Source organism: Convolutriloba macropyga, chromosome 13, assembly GCF_964194025.1.
Source record: "Convolutriloba macropyga chromosome 13, txConMacr16.3, whole genome shotgun sequence".
NCBI lineage: Eukaryota > Metazoa > Xenacoelomorpha > Acoela > Convolutidae > Convolutriloba > Convolutriloba macropyga.
The window spans coordinates 37,743,286-37,758,783 of NC_134480.1; the positions used below are offsets into that span (position 1 = coordinate 37,743,286).

The following is a 15,498-nucleotide window of genomic DNA, read 5'->3' on the forward strand; positions in this document are numbered from 1 at the left end:
CAAATTTTGAATTTTGTTTTGCCTGTATTTGTCGTTCATTTTGTAGCCGTATGACACATCCTAGATAATGGAAGGTCTTAATAACTTTTTATGGAGGTACAAATTAGTCTCTCAATGAGTTCAGTTGATACATAAAGTTTTTACTGAGTTTGACATTAATTCTTCTAAAAGCAGCAACATTTGTTTCTAAACTTTGCCCTTTTGCTTTTTTCTTGTCGACTTGTTACCAAGTCGCATTGAGGAAAAGTCCCATATTCGTTTTCTAATGAAGTACAGGTTAATTTTTTATATAGGTTTTATCTGATGCCATTTTGATTTGGTTATTGTTTTTAAAAAAAATGGACAAGGAGTTTTGGTCGTAATTAAAATTTGTAATTATTTGACTTTTTATCGCCGTCTTTTCTGGGAGTCACATTAATGACAAGTCTCACCGGCCTTCTAAGGTAGATTGTTTTATTCATTTAGTTGTTTGTTGAATGATATGTTAATTTTTTAAATCTCTTTCTCATTTGGTAGACAATTAAGTGAAAAATGTAGATGAGCAGGGTCGGAACATTATGTGCAAACGTACATTACCGCGCCTCTTTGTTAAAATTAAATCATTATCATTTAAATTGTTCGATATTACCGGTTAGTTTATATTTCACCTGTCTCCGGCACAGATGTAATCTGTTAAGAGTTTAAACAGAGCCGTTTTAAAATAAAGTTGATTTTATTAAATCTGGTGAAAACTCAATCATTCACTGATGAATAAAAATTGATCTACCCCCTATCTAGCTAGATATAAATGTCACAACAATTACTAAAATTTTTAGAGCTGATAGTTATAACATACGTAGTCTGAGCACAAATTAAATTAAGATTTATAAAGCAAAAATGATCGGTGGCTATTTTAGGCAAAGCATATGCTTCCAAGAAAATTACCCGAGAACCACAAGAAGCAGCCTTTAGAGTCATTCAGCTACAACTTAATACCTTAGAAAAAGAATTCTAGGCAACATAGTAAATTTCTGAATCAAATTGAAAATTATATTTTCGAATAAATACGCTACTAAAATAGTGATCGAAGTTTGGACCTAAACCAAAGCTTCGCTACAAACTAGTTTATCAAACATTAGTATGCGACAGTTATCGTGCTCACACACACGCACACATTTATCAAATTCATCTTGGTACTTAAATGTACCCGAGCCTTCGTTATAACCCTCAAGCTTTAGCCACATTTCATCTCTGATTGGTTAACTAGACTCTTTAAACACAAAGCCAAGAAACGTGCCAAACCATGCAAATTTACAGGAACCAATGATGCCGTTTCCCTTCGTTGACAACACGGTCCGAGGCAATGCAGGTAGCATGAGATAGGCAATAATACGTCCCAAAATCGTACTATTAATCACTTGATTCCACTTGAAGACACATTGACTAATCGCAATATTTTAAGGCCGAGAAAAGATTGACAGTAGGTTGATAAAGTCCAGGAGCTGACGTCGAGGCACATATTTAATCTGATGACAATTGTAAAGCACATTTCGGGAAAGCACGCATGTTAATAAATTCGTTCGCATATAAGACAATAACCCGGGATATAACAATTAGTTGCATAAAATGTTCCAAAAAGGCGAGTTCGGAAGACAGGTTTCAGAAGTCGGTAGCCAATAAGTTCATACCCCAAGTTGTGGATGTTGCAATTGAAGCAAAAAATGGTCGCTAATCGTCATTTAGAATAAACTTATGGACACTTCCAGGCGCAGGCTCCCAGGGTTCCCTGTTTGAAGAATGCGTAAAGCATGTGGCTCATTTCATGTGATATCTCCAATCCAAAGTCTTCGCCAATTACCACGTGCCAGGAGGAGCCGAATCTAAAACAATCCCAATTGTTGAAATTTAGATTTATTTGCACAAGGAATATTTATCAACCCAATATTTCTGTTATGCAATTAAAAATTTGATTTTTATACGCTCGGTTATTCAAATCGAAATCTAAGTCATAAACCATATTGAAATCAGTTTATTTAATCATCCAAAGACTTCAAAGGAAAGAGGGAAACAGTTCCGATTTCTTGACGATCAGCATCATGGGCAGCTAATTTACGTTCGTCAGCGTACGCTAAAGCGTAGCCAGAGGTATCCGTCAAATTTGTAATTTTTGATGACGGCATGGGCGACGACCGTCAGGTCCACCTCCGCTGGCTTGCCTTGGGTGCAAGAAGGCAGTACATACATGTGTCAGGTGGCTGAGACTTGTGGCTACTGCTTATATTCTACTTAAGTAACGCACTTAAATATGCTGAGATGCAATAGAAAACGATTTTTCGGTAGTTAATGATGATTTCGTCGTCTCTTAAAGTTCAGCAATCAATTCAAATTGTAGTCAACCAGATACAGTCCTTTCCTCATCAGACAAAAGTGCAAATTTGTTAAGCCGCCTGGCAGATGATATTTAAAAGCCACTTTGCAACAACCGACTAGATTAAGGAAAGGAATATCCTTCGGTAGTCACTCACTGGCACACACTCTCGATCAATTTCTTTAAGTGCCTAATCCTAGGAAAATTAATTAATAAAAATGTATAATTTGAATTTTGGTGTTATCTAAAAACAAATTGCTACCGGAAAACATTTTGAAACGGGATATTTTCATTTACCCTCAACGAGTTTCGTTATTACCAAACCGTAATACCCGGCAAACAGATACTTTTAACACAAAGTTGATACAAGTTCGTCTAAATATATTTCCGGAAACAGAGCATCAGTGTACTGTTCATGTTTCACATTATCTCTTCAACTAAACAGGAGCATCTTTACATTTTAATCAACGTAAAAGCCATCGATCTAATTTTGCAATTACTTTGTCTGACACCACGAGTTTTCCTGAAAAACTGGCTTGAGCAGATTCAAAATTTAAATAGATTGTTATGTTGTAAAAAAATTTTTAATCGTTAATTTTGATAGCACTGTCCACCGTGCCGAATTTTTGTTTAATTTTTCGAAAAAATTGTATATGCAGTTACTCTAATTATTTTGAGAACTCTTGCAACGTTAAAAAAGTTTCCGATTCAAGATGGTCTCGATTCTCCTTTCTTAGTGCAAAGCCAGATATATTGGCATTGTTGAAAATGAGCATATAGAAAAAGGTAAAATTAATTGTGATTCAATTATTGTTTCACTTGAACCTCATGCACAAGCCTGTTTGCAATTACGTTCTGTTCTATTTGAGCTAACTTTTCCATCCACATGAATTTCAAATCGTGCAATTATTGCTTAAAAAACTGATAGCTGACTATATCTTATTTATATCTCGGTTCTTAAGTTTCCTTTTGAAATAGGCTTCACGTAAGTAATAACTTTAAGTTACGGGTCTATGCATGAAGCAACTGCGGGCGTTTATTGAGAACTGCATAGCGGTTCGATAAGTTAAGCCACGATCTTGCTTTAAACGCGCAACTTGCCCGTTCGAAAATGACAGAAAACAACTTCTGGCTATGTAGATAGCAACTTTTCGCATTTTAACTTCTGTCACTGAAGACTTTCGTTATTTTATAACACAAGTCTAAACGAAACTAACAGTAAGCAAGAACATAGCCGGCAGATTGCCGGAATAGCTGCGACAGAAAAGACCTGCGTGCCGTATAATACAGATCTAAATTGAAAAAAAAAATCGACGCCGCTCAAAAAGCTATGCAAAAAACATTCAGCGATAAATTAATAAAGCTTGTTGAAATTCATTCCACAGAAGCCTTTTATTAGGGACCTTTACTGCACATATGAGTTCTTTTGACCTTAAACTAATTCAAATTAAACTTAAGTTTTAAAGTGCAAAAGTCATTTTAATGAGTGAGGTAAGTTACGTATGATCAAATCTAATCACGCAAATGCCTTCAATATTTTTTCTAGAGAGAGTGAGAAATGACGTCACGCGCGCAAACGCTGTTAGTGAGAGGAAGAAGTAATGCAGAAAATTTGACTTTTTCAGCTTTGCTCGGTGAACAAATGTAAAACGAAAAAAGAGTGTCAGACGACGAAACAAAAAACATAGCAGGACAAGTACTGACGTACAATTCAAATTTTCATCGACTAAACAATACACCCGACCTAGAACGGACTAGCACTGAATTGTGAAAACCATTTCTAAAAAAATCAGAAAAAATTTTAAAAAAACTGAAAATTAATGTCAAAATGCCGCATGTCAACAAAAAACCACTAGCGAGAAACCCAATTTTTGTTCAAACACCGTTTTCTCACTCTACTTTAAAATTAGAGCGAAAACTGTCACGCCGCAAAACCACTCGCTTTTTCACTCCACTTCCTGTTTCGGCGTGACCAAAATCACTACTCCAATTTGACTTCAAAAATCATGAAAATGTGTGAACAGATCTTAAAAAAAAAACAGCGCCCCAATACAATTCAAATTCTTTGATTTGTAAAAAAACCAAGAGCACCGCAATATAGCTCTGCTCAGCTTACAGCTTCGCAGCTATAATAACAAACTTGGGATCTTTTCCGTTTGTGCCCCCGCTCATTGGGCGGGGGGCACAAACCGAAAAGATCCCAAGTTTGTTATTATAGCTGCGAAGTTGTAAGCTGAGCGGAGCTATATTGCGGTGCTCTTGGGTTTTTTTACATTTCAAAGAATTTGAATTGTATTGCATATTATTTGCGTCCCCCCGACGCACGTGCCTTATTTTTAAATAGTGATTTACTATGTAATGGCAAGAGCTGGGGGGATGCATAACGCACTGGCGGCACAAGTGGAAAAATCTCAAACCTGTTTTTGCTCAAAACAATCACAAACATTGGTTCCACATTAATTGAAACAGGTACCATTCCTCAGGCAATACTACAAAGCCAAAACTTTACATTAAAAAGACACAAATTATATTAATGCCAATTTTGGAGCAATTAAACAGAAAAGGCTCTAAAAAGCTGGGCTCTTATTGGATAAATAAGTGACTGTCAATGATGATTAGTTTAGTACCTATGATAACTCTCTTCTTAGTTTGCTTATACCTTTTCTATCTTTTTAGAGGCGGCTATGTAGGTGCTAGTGCCAAGTGCTATATTGTATGAAGACAGAGTTATCGTTGCAATATCCTTTCTAATGAAGGCTTTTAATTGCAAGTTTTTGCTAAGTGCTATTCGGAGCGCGGGTTCGGTGAAAACTCTCTTTTTCTGCTACAAGTTTTTATTCAAGTATTTTTTCTAAGCAACTGAACTGTACTGAGCAGAATCGTTCGTGTGAATTTCAAGATAATAAATGCGTGCTGTATAAATTTACAAAAGTCTTTTTCAACCAATCAAAATTCAGCATCGTCATAGTACCGTTTGTCGAGAGCCTCCTTGACGACGCGAGAGACTGACTCGTTGCATGGAGAGTGTAGGATGAATGCCTCCGCAAACAACTCCACAGTCTCCTTGCACATTCCATTTGGCATATCTGTGTTGCGCACCATGATGTCTCCAAAGGTCCCACACTCCACCCGGATACCATCTCCAGTCTGAACACATTCCACTCACAATACCAACTTCGTGTTAGTTAATTTGTTCCTATCAACATTCATGATGAGAATTATATCTAGGGAGGTAGTGCTATTGTGTTCAGTTAATTTTGGTCAATTGTATTTGAACGTATGGAATAATGAGTAGTATAATCAGAAAGCCCATCAAAAGTCAAATATTTTTCAAATTTCGCATCTTTCGAGAAATTAGGAAGCGTCAAAGTTGTTTTGCGAACATTCGGCAACACTCAGAGCACATTTTGCGGATACTACGAATTTGCTTTCAAATTTTCTCAACCTAAAAAATAACCCGTTTTTGTTACAATAACCACTGTACATGGAGAGATCTCAAACAGCACCGAAACAGCATTTTGAAAAAGCTACGATATTTGCTTATATCGGGTAAGCGACCTTTTTCTAACTCCTTTTAAAATTTGCCCGGTTGCACTTAAAATTACTCTCATTTTGTTTAGTGAAATAAGGTTAAGTTTCATTGGATTAATACAATTTTTAGTTGACCAATCTGCCAAGAAGCATTTTCTGATTAGTTTACATAATTAGGGATCCAAACATCGTTCTACTTTGTTTTCCGTTTTCATTCTCGACATATTTCATTTCACTCATCTTCGTTACTCGATATTTCAAATATTTTGTCGCTCACCGCATTTTGGATAAGACACAAGAAAGGTTTGCGCAAAATGTCTGCTTTCATTCAATTAAGGTCATGCAATCTTCACCCCCTCCCTCCATAGGCTGAGAGCAGTTATACAAAACTACTTTCATGGCAGCTTTCGTGTTAATTTTTGCTATCAAAGACGAGCATCTCTACAGAATAAAATGGTGGCGGACACAAATGTTGCTGCAACGGAAACCGTATCCACAAGTCGACTAAAGGTTGCTGTTAAACTAGTTGTTCGGACACTTCTATTGACAGCTAGTAGTGCAATTCTTTTCAACGCATTTCGAGCAAACTTGGAAATACCACCAAAATATCCGAGGCTAGTAATATACGGTCTCCAGTTGAATTCTGCAGCTTAAAACTGTCAATTAGAGAGCAATTTAGATCACGCAAAACTGAGAAATCAAGGGAAAAAAGTCACCAACATTCAAAACGTCATGTAAAAATAGCGACTTCACTAAAAAATCTGCTTCGAATTTTCTTCGAAGGGTTCGAAGGGTAGCTACCACTTTTGAAGACGGATTTTTTATTTATATATATCTTTTCTGGACACAAAGTTATTACTCTTTTGAAATATCATTGATGGACGCATCAGAGGGTAAAAAACAAACCGACTGCAGACGGAAAAGTGCTCTACAACGGCATGCGACGGGTTGGCGTTGATTGTAGTCAACTGAAATTAGCAGGCCAGCCACAAAAGACAAGAAGGGTTTAGAAAAAGGCGGTTCCAAGACCACAAAAAGTCAAAACTGCTTTTACACCGCTGAACAACTGCTTCCTCAGCAGTTTTAGTAAACGGTTTCCTTAGAGCCTCTTCTCAAGCATACACGCCTCTACGCAGAACTACGAGCGTGCAAGCCCAGTCTCTAGTCCTTAGTATGCATATGACAGGGAAACACATATTTGCCCTGCTTCTCATTCTCGGCGGCATTGAAACCAACCCCGGCCCAACGCCTTGTGCACTTTCTGAACTTAGCAACTCGAATCAAAATGGCGTCTGCTGTGGCCGCGGAGGATGAATACACCTGAATTGCACTAACTTACAGTCAATAGAGCAATGGAACAACAAGTTCGACTGTAAGCGCTGCTCCGGGTGCAAGATAATAGAATAAAACAAAAGACAAAGTTTCCCCACTCACAACACACACCTCAACATTCTACAACTGAATTGTAATGGTCACAAACAAACTAGACAACATCATAGACTGTATGCAGAAAAATAGCATCCAAATAGCTGCCATCCTGGAGACCAACTCAATGAAAAATCAACCTCAAAAGTCCACCAGGCTAATGCGTAATCCAAAAGAAAAGGCCCAAAGAAAAAAGCAAAGGTGGAGGGGTAGCTTTGATTATTAGGGACACAATTCTGTTTCAGGCAATTCAACTTGAGACTTTAGACAAACACCTAGAAGTCCAAGCCATAGAACTCAACGCACATGGTAATAACATCAAAATTGTGAACACCTACATACCACCCTTGTCTAGCTGTGATGCAGGACACAAGACATCAATCAGTAAAGTACTTGAGTTAGATGACTGCATTATTGTCGGTGATTTTAATGCTCATATCCCTATATGGCACTCGAAATTACCAGAAGACACAAGAGGAACCAATATTGCAAGTGAAATAGAGCTCTCTAATGATGCAGTACTCAGCAAAAAGTCCAGCACAAGAAAAACTGATTCCTGTAAAAGCTCCCGGACATCAAACTCGCCAGCTCAAGCATAGCAATCAACATCGACTGGAGCACGAGGGACGCATTAGGCTCAGACAATTTACCAACAGTTCCATCTATCAAAAGTATCCTCCGACACATGGTCCATACTCAGTTGAACAAAAACAGTAAGCAACGAGAGACACCTCCAGCAATAATAGCAGAACAAACGCTGCCACAATTGCACGTATCCGATTAGCAAACTGAGAATGGGATAATGCCCCTGCTAAACTCTTACTTGAGCAGGATCTGTAACAATGTTGATAAGCGCTGTCCCAGATGTGAAGGAGCATCACATGACGTATAACACATTTTCAAATGCAGTAAGAACACCACGGACCTGAAAACTATTGACCCGTGGGAAAGACCAGTAGAGGTAGCCAACTGGCTGGACTTAATACCATCAGTCAAACACGACCACAATGCACAGAATCTGCCTTCCTTGTCCCTTTCCCCGTTGACAGTGACTCTCCTGGCCCCCTAACCCGGTGACCGCGTGTCAATCACCAAGGCGTAGATGCAGAAAGGTCGCCACACCACAAGCAAGTTGTGGATAGGCAGTCACACTACTACTAATAAATCTACTTTTATTATGACACAAATGCAACTAGGGTACCAGTTACAAATGGCGATAAGCGCCGGTTTCCCGACAAAATTTTCTGCGAATTGCAGCTCTGTGAGACAGCAACCAGAAGGGTTTAATAAGAAAAAGGCGGTTCCAAGACTACAAAGACTGGAATTGCTTTTGCACTGCTGAAATTCTGCTTCCTCGGCAATTTTATTAAAGGGTTTCCTACAAAGAGCCCACAAAAACAAACAAAACTATTCAGAAACTTGAAGCCCATGGGGTTTCTTCGTTCTTTTGATGGCCAGCCAAATCACTCAAGCGAGCAAAAGAATCGTTGCAAACAAAAACGGTTGAACTAAATTTTGAAGACGCACGACAGCAATAATTGCTACAAACTCCGTTAAGAGCTATTAGTCAAGAAAAGAAATTTGCTGTAAATTTTCTCATTGCTTTCGGTATCTTTTCCCTTCAAACACGGGTCCTATAGCAATCGCATCAGTATCACGCTTATTTATAACGAGGAAGACAAGTGATTACAATACTAAAAAATTCGATAGCGTTGAGCCGGTGAAATAATCTGCTTTGATTCTATGATGCTCTAATTTTGCAATGCTATCTATGATGGTCATAAAAGTGATATTCATCTCTCAAAAATTGATCACATATTTTGCATTTTGATGAAATATATGCCCTCCTTTTTCTCAAATGATCCTGCGAGAAAAACAGCTGAAAATATTTGCTTATGTGAACAAACGTTTCATTTCTCTTTTTTCACCTCAAAGAAGCTTTGTATCTCAAATTTTTAGCAGCTTAACGTTCTTATTGAATCCTTCTGAACAACCAGTTCAATTTTTGGTACCTTCAATCGTTGCAACCATTTCTCTTAGCTTCGAGACCCAAAATTTTAGCAATTCTTTGTTAGCTTGCAGAACTCTGACACTTCTCATTCTATAGATCTCTCAGGCAGAAATGTCTTTCGAGGAGACAAAGAGCAGTTTAGAAAACCCACAAGTTTTAAGATGTTGTTATGCTTTCATTACAATCTTTCTCGTCTTGCTTTTCGAGTAATCATCATTACGCTGCTTTTTGTGACATTTGGCCACGCGGATTCTTCATTAAAAGTTACAACAGTTTGAATTGGATCTTATAGCTAAGTCACAATTTTACAGTAAAAGCGAATTTGCAATGTTTCTGTTTTAATAGCTTACTTGGTTAACACTTTCATATGTACAACAAAATTAACGTTGTTTCCAATAGGTGTGTATTCTTGAACATATTCTACTCAGAACTGCGCCCTAATTTACGGTCAAATACTTCATTTTAGTTACGCTGCACCGCATCCCTCCGCGTAACAAATGATATATGATGGGAAATCTTAGAATTCTTACAAATTATGCAATGACTATTTAGCATTTATATGGTTAAACATTATGAGGTCCTTTTTTAAAAACCCAATCCCACATCCCAGCCCAAACCCAATGACTACAATATGGAAACCCACTCTATTGGAAGAAAACGATTGCATAGGAGTAGAAAATTTTGATATTCCCCGACCGTGCCAGAAACCACAAACATTCAAAGATAATATCAAAGATAATATAAATCCTGAAGCTTTATACCTTGACGGATGTGTCTTCATTATTGATCTGGAGGTCTTCCTCAGAACAGTTGGTAGACTTGTTCCTCACAGCTGCGGGTGGATGATGGTGATGGTATGGGCTTCTACTGGCCATTGTCGAATATATCTTCATACAGCAATGCTACATCATCCATGCTCGAAGTTGCACATATATCACTGAAAACAAATTATAAACTGAATGATATGCAGACACAGGAAAGAATCCAAAACGTAACACTGCACTTTACGATACGCCATTGGGAGCCCAATTGTGTAATAAATTCCCAACATCTTTCCGATATCATTGGGTTCACCCTGAACCAAAAGCCCCAATATAAAACACCGCAAATGAAAGATTTTTCGTATTAGTGTCTTTAAATGCTTCATGATTTTACAGGGCAGCCTCACACAGGCCTTAGAAGGCTTTCCGCTTGTCGTTCTCGAGTATATTTGAATGCCCTCCTGGTTATTCCTCAATTTATATATTTTGTAGTCAAGATAAACTCAATTAATTTTATCATCATTATTATATATCTTTGTAGCGTCGCGGAAAGTTCTGTAAGATAAACTATTACATTCCTTTTTAAATCAGTCTTAAGATCCTATTTAGCTAATGTAGCTAGGTGTTAAATTAGTAGAAGACTAAGTACTAATAAATAGCTGTTTACTTCAAATGTCATGAGAATTGTTCAAGCGATGGTCCGGAAAAGAAAAATTAATACCTTCCATCAAGATGTTAGCTTAATTTTTGTCTCCAGGACCCTGAACTTAATTGCTGTGTTATTGAATAATGACAGGCAATGCATTTCTATCAGTATGGTGATGGTTCCACAAGTTTTACTGACTTCAACCAAAGTTCTCATCAACGCTTCATCAAAAAAGTTATCTGAAGATATCGAAAAAATGTCTTTTGGAAGCATTACACATGGAAATTGAATATTAACCTTCATTTTGACCAAATCGCGAATGTTTTAAGGTATCATAGAGAAATATTATTGTCTCCATATCGAAGCTCTTGATATGCAGTTAAAGCTTGCAACTTCTATCTATATGAACACCTCTTATCAACTTTGACCGAGTTTTTCTGAGGGATATATAGAGCCGCCTTTAAGAGTTTCTGCTGAATATCATATTAAAATGCTCTCCTTTCAACAACTATATTAATAGGCGAAAAACGCTAGCCAAGACTATGTTGGTCAGAAAATGGTATTTTGGATGTATCTGTGGCAAAGGTATAGCTAGTTTTAAAACCAAAAAAACTGCTAATTACTTGTTTTCCACCTTTTTATTGCTTTTCTGGTGGTTTTGCAGGAGCCAGCAAAAAAAGAATCCCAAAAAATTCAAATTTAATATTTCATAGCACATCGATACCAGAAAATTCTTTTCAAAAGGTTAAACCAAGCTCTTTCACAAAATTTTTCATGAGGGCTGCCTGAAATGTTTTGCATCTTTTGTCCCTTTAGACTTCAACGGACCACAAATGTCTCCGCTGGCTCACAAAATCAATTTGCAATATTATGAGCGTATTAGGTTCTTGAATGAATGAACAAACTTTAAAACTTATTAGTAACAATCTTTGATAATTTTACCAAACCTGAGGAAAAACCTGTGAAAAAAACTCTATTTCATTTTCTCTTTGTCTATGAACGCTGAAAGCAGACTTAAGTTGCCGAGCAATCCGTTTTAAAATTAGCAGAAGATAGCTATTATTATATTAGCTTTTTTAAGATTACCAAAAATTTGAAACTCTGTAAAATTTTCATTTTATCAACTTTATTTAGCAAATATCTCTTGTCTCTGTTTTTAATAACAGGGTCATAAAAAAAGTTTGGCTAGCTCGCAAAAGTTTTTTTTTAGCGAAGATGATCTTTTTGAGAGCATCAACAATATTTTAAACATTAGAAATCGTAGTTTCGAAACTGTTGAACTTTTCATTTTTTTCGCTTTGTTAGAACTGTAAACGCATACATACGTTGGCCGACATATTTAGCCTGAACTCTTGAATTACTAGTACTGTAGTACCAGCTATCGTTTAAAATATTTAGGTTGAATTCAAATTTGTAAAATTCTTACTTTTTCACAACTGAAATTCGAATTCTGCAACTGAATTTTTAATTCTTGTCTGCTTTGAGCAAATTATTATATTGATTCACTAAAAATCTAGCTTATTTGTTTTTTCGAGCGGAAATAATGATTTTGGTGGCATTAGCGCATTTTCTTAAAACAGAAATTACAGTAGCTACTTGATTCAAAACTGTTGAGTTTTTGTTCCTGTTTCTTTCGCTTTGTTTGAATAGTAACAGCAGACATATGTTGGCCCACAGATTTATCTCGGCTTTGATTTGAAGGGTCAATAAATATTTCTGTTGGCTCCAATATTGCTAGTTTTAAATCAAACAAGAAGGCTCGGTAATGAGAGTTCGCACATAAAGTTCCGACCCCGCTCATCCACATTTTTGCATAAATGTCTACTAAATGAGGAACACATAAAAAACCCCAAAAAGTCAAGTAGTTTTCAAAAAAAATGTGTATGAACAAAGATCGCCTCCAACGCAAATAACTCAGTGGAGTAAAAAATGCTGAATTAGATTCTTGAGATCAGTCATTATTAAGAAAGCAAGTCAAGACGAACAAAATCAAACAACAATAACAAAAATTAATTACATCCAAAACTTTGTCCATTTAAAAAAAAACTTACAAACAAGATCAAAATAGTGTCGGCTAAAAGTGAAACTAAAAAAAACCAGTATTTTAATAGAAAAGATATGGGACCACTCATTAAAAAGGCTCGGTAACAGTTAGACAATAAAGAACAAAAAACAGCAAAAATTCAAAAAAATGGCTTATATTTTTAAAATCAATTAATTTTAAAGTAAGGAAAACCATTAGATGGCAATTGAAAAGATCCAATATGTTTATGATCACAAACCCTCTATAGGAGGGCATTAAAACCGGTAAATAATCATTTTTTATGCGGTTACAAAAAGAACAACGAAAAGAGACAAAAAAATCAATTAAAACTTGCGAGAAAACGCTGTTGAAGCCGTAAAGCCTTATTTGGCCCCTCAAAATATGCTCAATAGAGTCTTCCTCGAACGCTAAAAATGTGGTATCGGCCTTCTCATTAAGGCGAATAGGTAACAAACAAAAAGAGAAAAAGGGGCAAAATTAATAAGCACGTTTTTTTCGAAAACAATTATTTCCAAAAGAAGAGCTTGACACCTTTAATTAGTTAGAATATGTCTTACGTCTACAACAAAAACGTTAAAAAAAGACAAAGATCGAAAATTAGTTTACTTTTTTTTGCGAAAAACCCGTGTCGAAACCAGTAAATTCATAAAGAATTCTTTAAAAAACATTAGATTTTGTACACTTGCACCTTCCTTCAGCAACAATAATGTCATTTGTGACCTGTAATTAACGATACTAGGTAAAAAATGAACCAAAAAGAACAAAAATGAGAAGTTAAACAACGTTAAAAAATTTTTATTTTTGAAAGCAATTGTTTTCAGTCCTGAAGGCCATCACCTATCTACCCATCACCTATCTACTCAAATCAGAGTCAAAACTCCTTGGGCTTGAAAAAATGCCAATGGGACCCTATCATTATCCAGTTAGTTTAATACAACTAAATAGACAAAGCCAAAACGACAATTGAAGACGATTGTAAAAAATTAAATAAAACTCTTCGAGAAAGGGGTGTCGAAGCCGTTAAGACCCTATGATGTGCATTTCAAGACTTTTATATGTTCAATTGTGCCTTATTTTGAGCGGTGATAATGCAATTTGTGAACTGTCAATAATCTGATAATGTGAAAAAACGAAAAAACGTGCAAAATTGGCCAATACCTAAAAATAAAATAAAATGTGACATCTAGTATCAAAGCCAGAAAACCATAACTTAACGCGTAAAACCGCACAAAAGATTAAAATTTAAATCAGTGGAAAGACTAGGATGAGTAAGCATTCTTTCGTTGCTGACACTAAGCTGCAAGTTGACCAAATCAAGAGAAAAATAGTTTCAAAGTTCAAAAAGCCATTATTTATTTAAAAAGCAAACATTTTTAAAAGTCAAAACGACCATAATCTTTCGATTAAACAAAATAGATACAATAACTTGGAACTGTATAGAAAACCATTGGGACCTATCAACAGTGAGCTTTGATGTGAATTGTTCTGTTCTTTAATTAACATAAAAAAGCTCAATTTTTATTAAAAAAAGACCGACTGATTACAATCCGAATTATTTATCGATTATAACAGTCCAAGATTGCACCAAAAAAACACCCCCTATTGCTGTCCATCCATTTAGAACACTCAATTTTTTCGAATGCTTTAGATCTAGATAATTGGTTAGTTAAAAGATCAAAAGTAAATGCTGCTTTTTTGATTATCATAGAGTAAAGTTACCAAAAAAACGGCAAAATTTTGATTCTAGACAACCCTCAATGGAAATGGAAGTAAAACTAGCTGCCTTTGTAGTTTACAAAGATTGTATCTATTGTTTTTGGGGTATGTACTTCCAGCAAATTTAATCAAAGTGGACTCAAGAAGCTTATTTCGGGCAATTTTTGATGAAAAAGACTGAATTTTGAAAAATTTAGCCAATATTTATAGCCAGAAAAATTAAATGAAAATTGTCAATAATACTTTTTCTGTCTCTAAAAATATAATTCACAGTACTATTCTTATTAATTTTTAGCAAAACTGACAAAATTTTAGGCGAAATTCCGGAAAATGTGAATAAAAACAATGGAAATCCGTCTATTATTCACAAAACTTCAAACCTCGATAATTCCCCGCAAAATACGAAGTTCAAAAAAAATCTTTTTAATTCCATATTCTACGCTGGAGGGGATTTTTAATGATACCACTCACAACTCTGTGCGATGAATATTTCGATCGGTCGAAATTGACTGAACAAGAAAAAACCCATTTGAATATATAGTTCCTCCCCCCCTCAATAGGGGTCGGAACTATTAAAATATATTTGATACATTTTTTAAAACAGTTAACCTATTTCTCTCTTTTTATTAAAAAAAATCATTTTCTGGAACAAAATTAAACCAATGAGAATCAAACGGTGCCAAGACAACTACTAAAGATAATTAAACATCGAGTCGTAAAAAAAATTAGGTGCTTTTAATCGTTCTCTCAGAAAGTTGACTGAAATGAAACAATCGTTCGCCTCGTTTCGGACTTTTGTTCTTCAGAGTTGCCAAAAGACTTATTTTCACGCGCGGCATTGTGCTTCAACTGTTCCGCTAATTTCACAGCCATCTTAAAAAACGAGAGTAACAATACCTATGTTCATTGAACAGACTTGCAGCTATAAAAAAAGATTCCTTCTAATTTGTGACTTCTTCAAGACTCAGTCAATTAGGTTTAAGGTTTTCTATGACTGCATTTATGGCCTTCGCTTTT

The 15,498-nt window shown here is 35.9% G+C and overlaps 1 protein-coding gene across 1 annotated transcript; it reads right to left on the reverse strand.

Moving 5' to 3' along the window:
* Window positions 1-988: 988 nt before the first annotated feature.
* On the reverse strand, window positions 989-10,247 carry LOC142352273 (dynein axonemal light chain 4-like). Its single transcript, XM_075404765.1, has 3 exons — window positions 10,076-10,247; window positions 5,319-5,494; window positions 989-1,859 (listed from the first exon to the last, which is right to left on the reverse strand). Exons 1-3 carry the CDS (start codon window positions 10,205-10,207, stop codon window positions 1,730-1,732), a joined length of 438 nt encoding a protein of 145 aa, XP_075260880.1. The 5' UTR covers window positions 10,208-10,247; the 3' UTR covers window positions 989-1,729.
* Between the last annotated feature and the right edge of the window lie 5,251 nt (window positions 10,248-15,498).

Excerpts from the sequence above, each read along its gene's own strand:
- LOC142352273 (XM_075404765.1), bottom strand. The coding sequence starts at position 10,207 with ATGAAGATATATTCGACAATGGCCAGTAGAAGCCCATACCATCACCAT. Across the intron at positions 5,495-10,075 it reads ATGAAGACACATCCGTCAAG|ACTGGAGATGGTATCCGGGT; the intron begins GTATAAAGCTTC and ends GAATGTGTTCAG. Across the intron at positions 1,860-5,318 it reads AAGGAGGCTCTCGACAAACG|ATTCGGCTCCTCCTGGCACG; the intron begins GTACTATGACGA and ends GGATTGTTTTAG.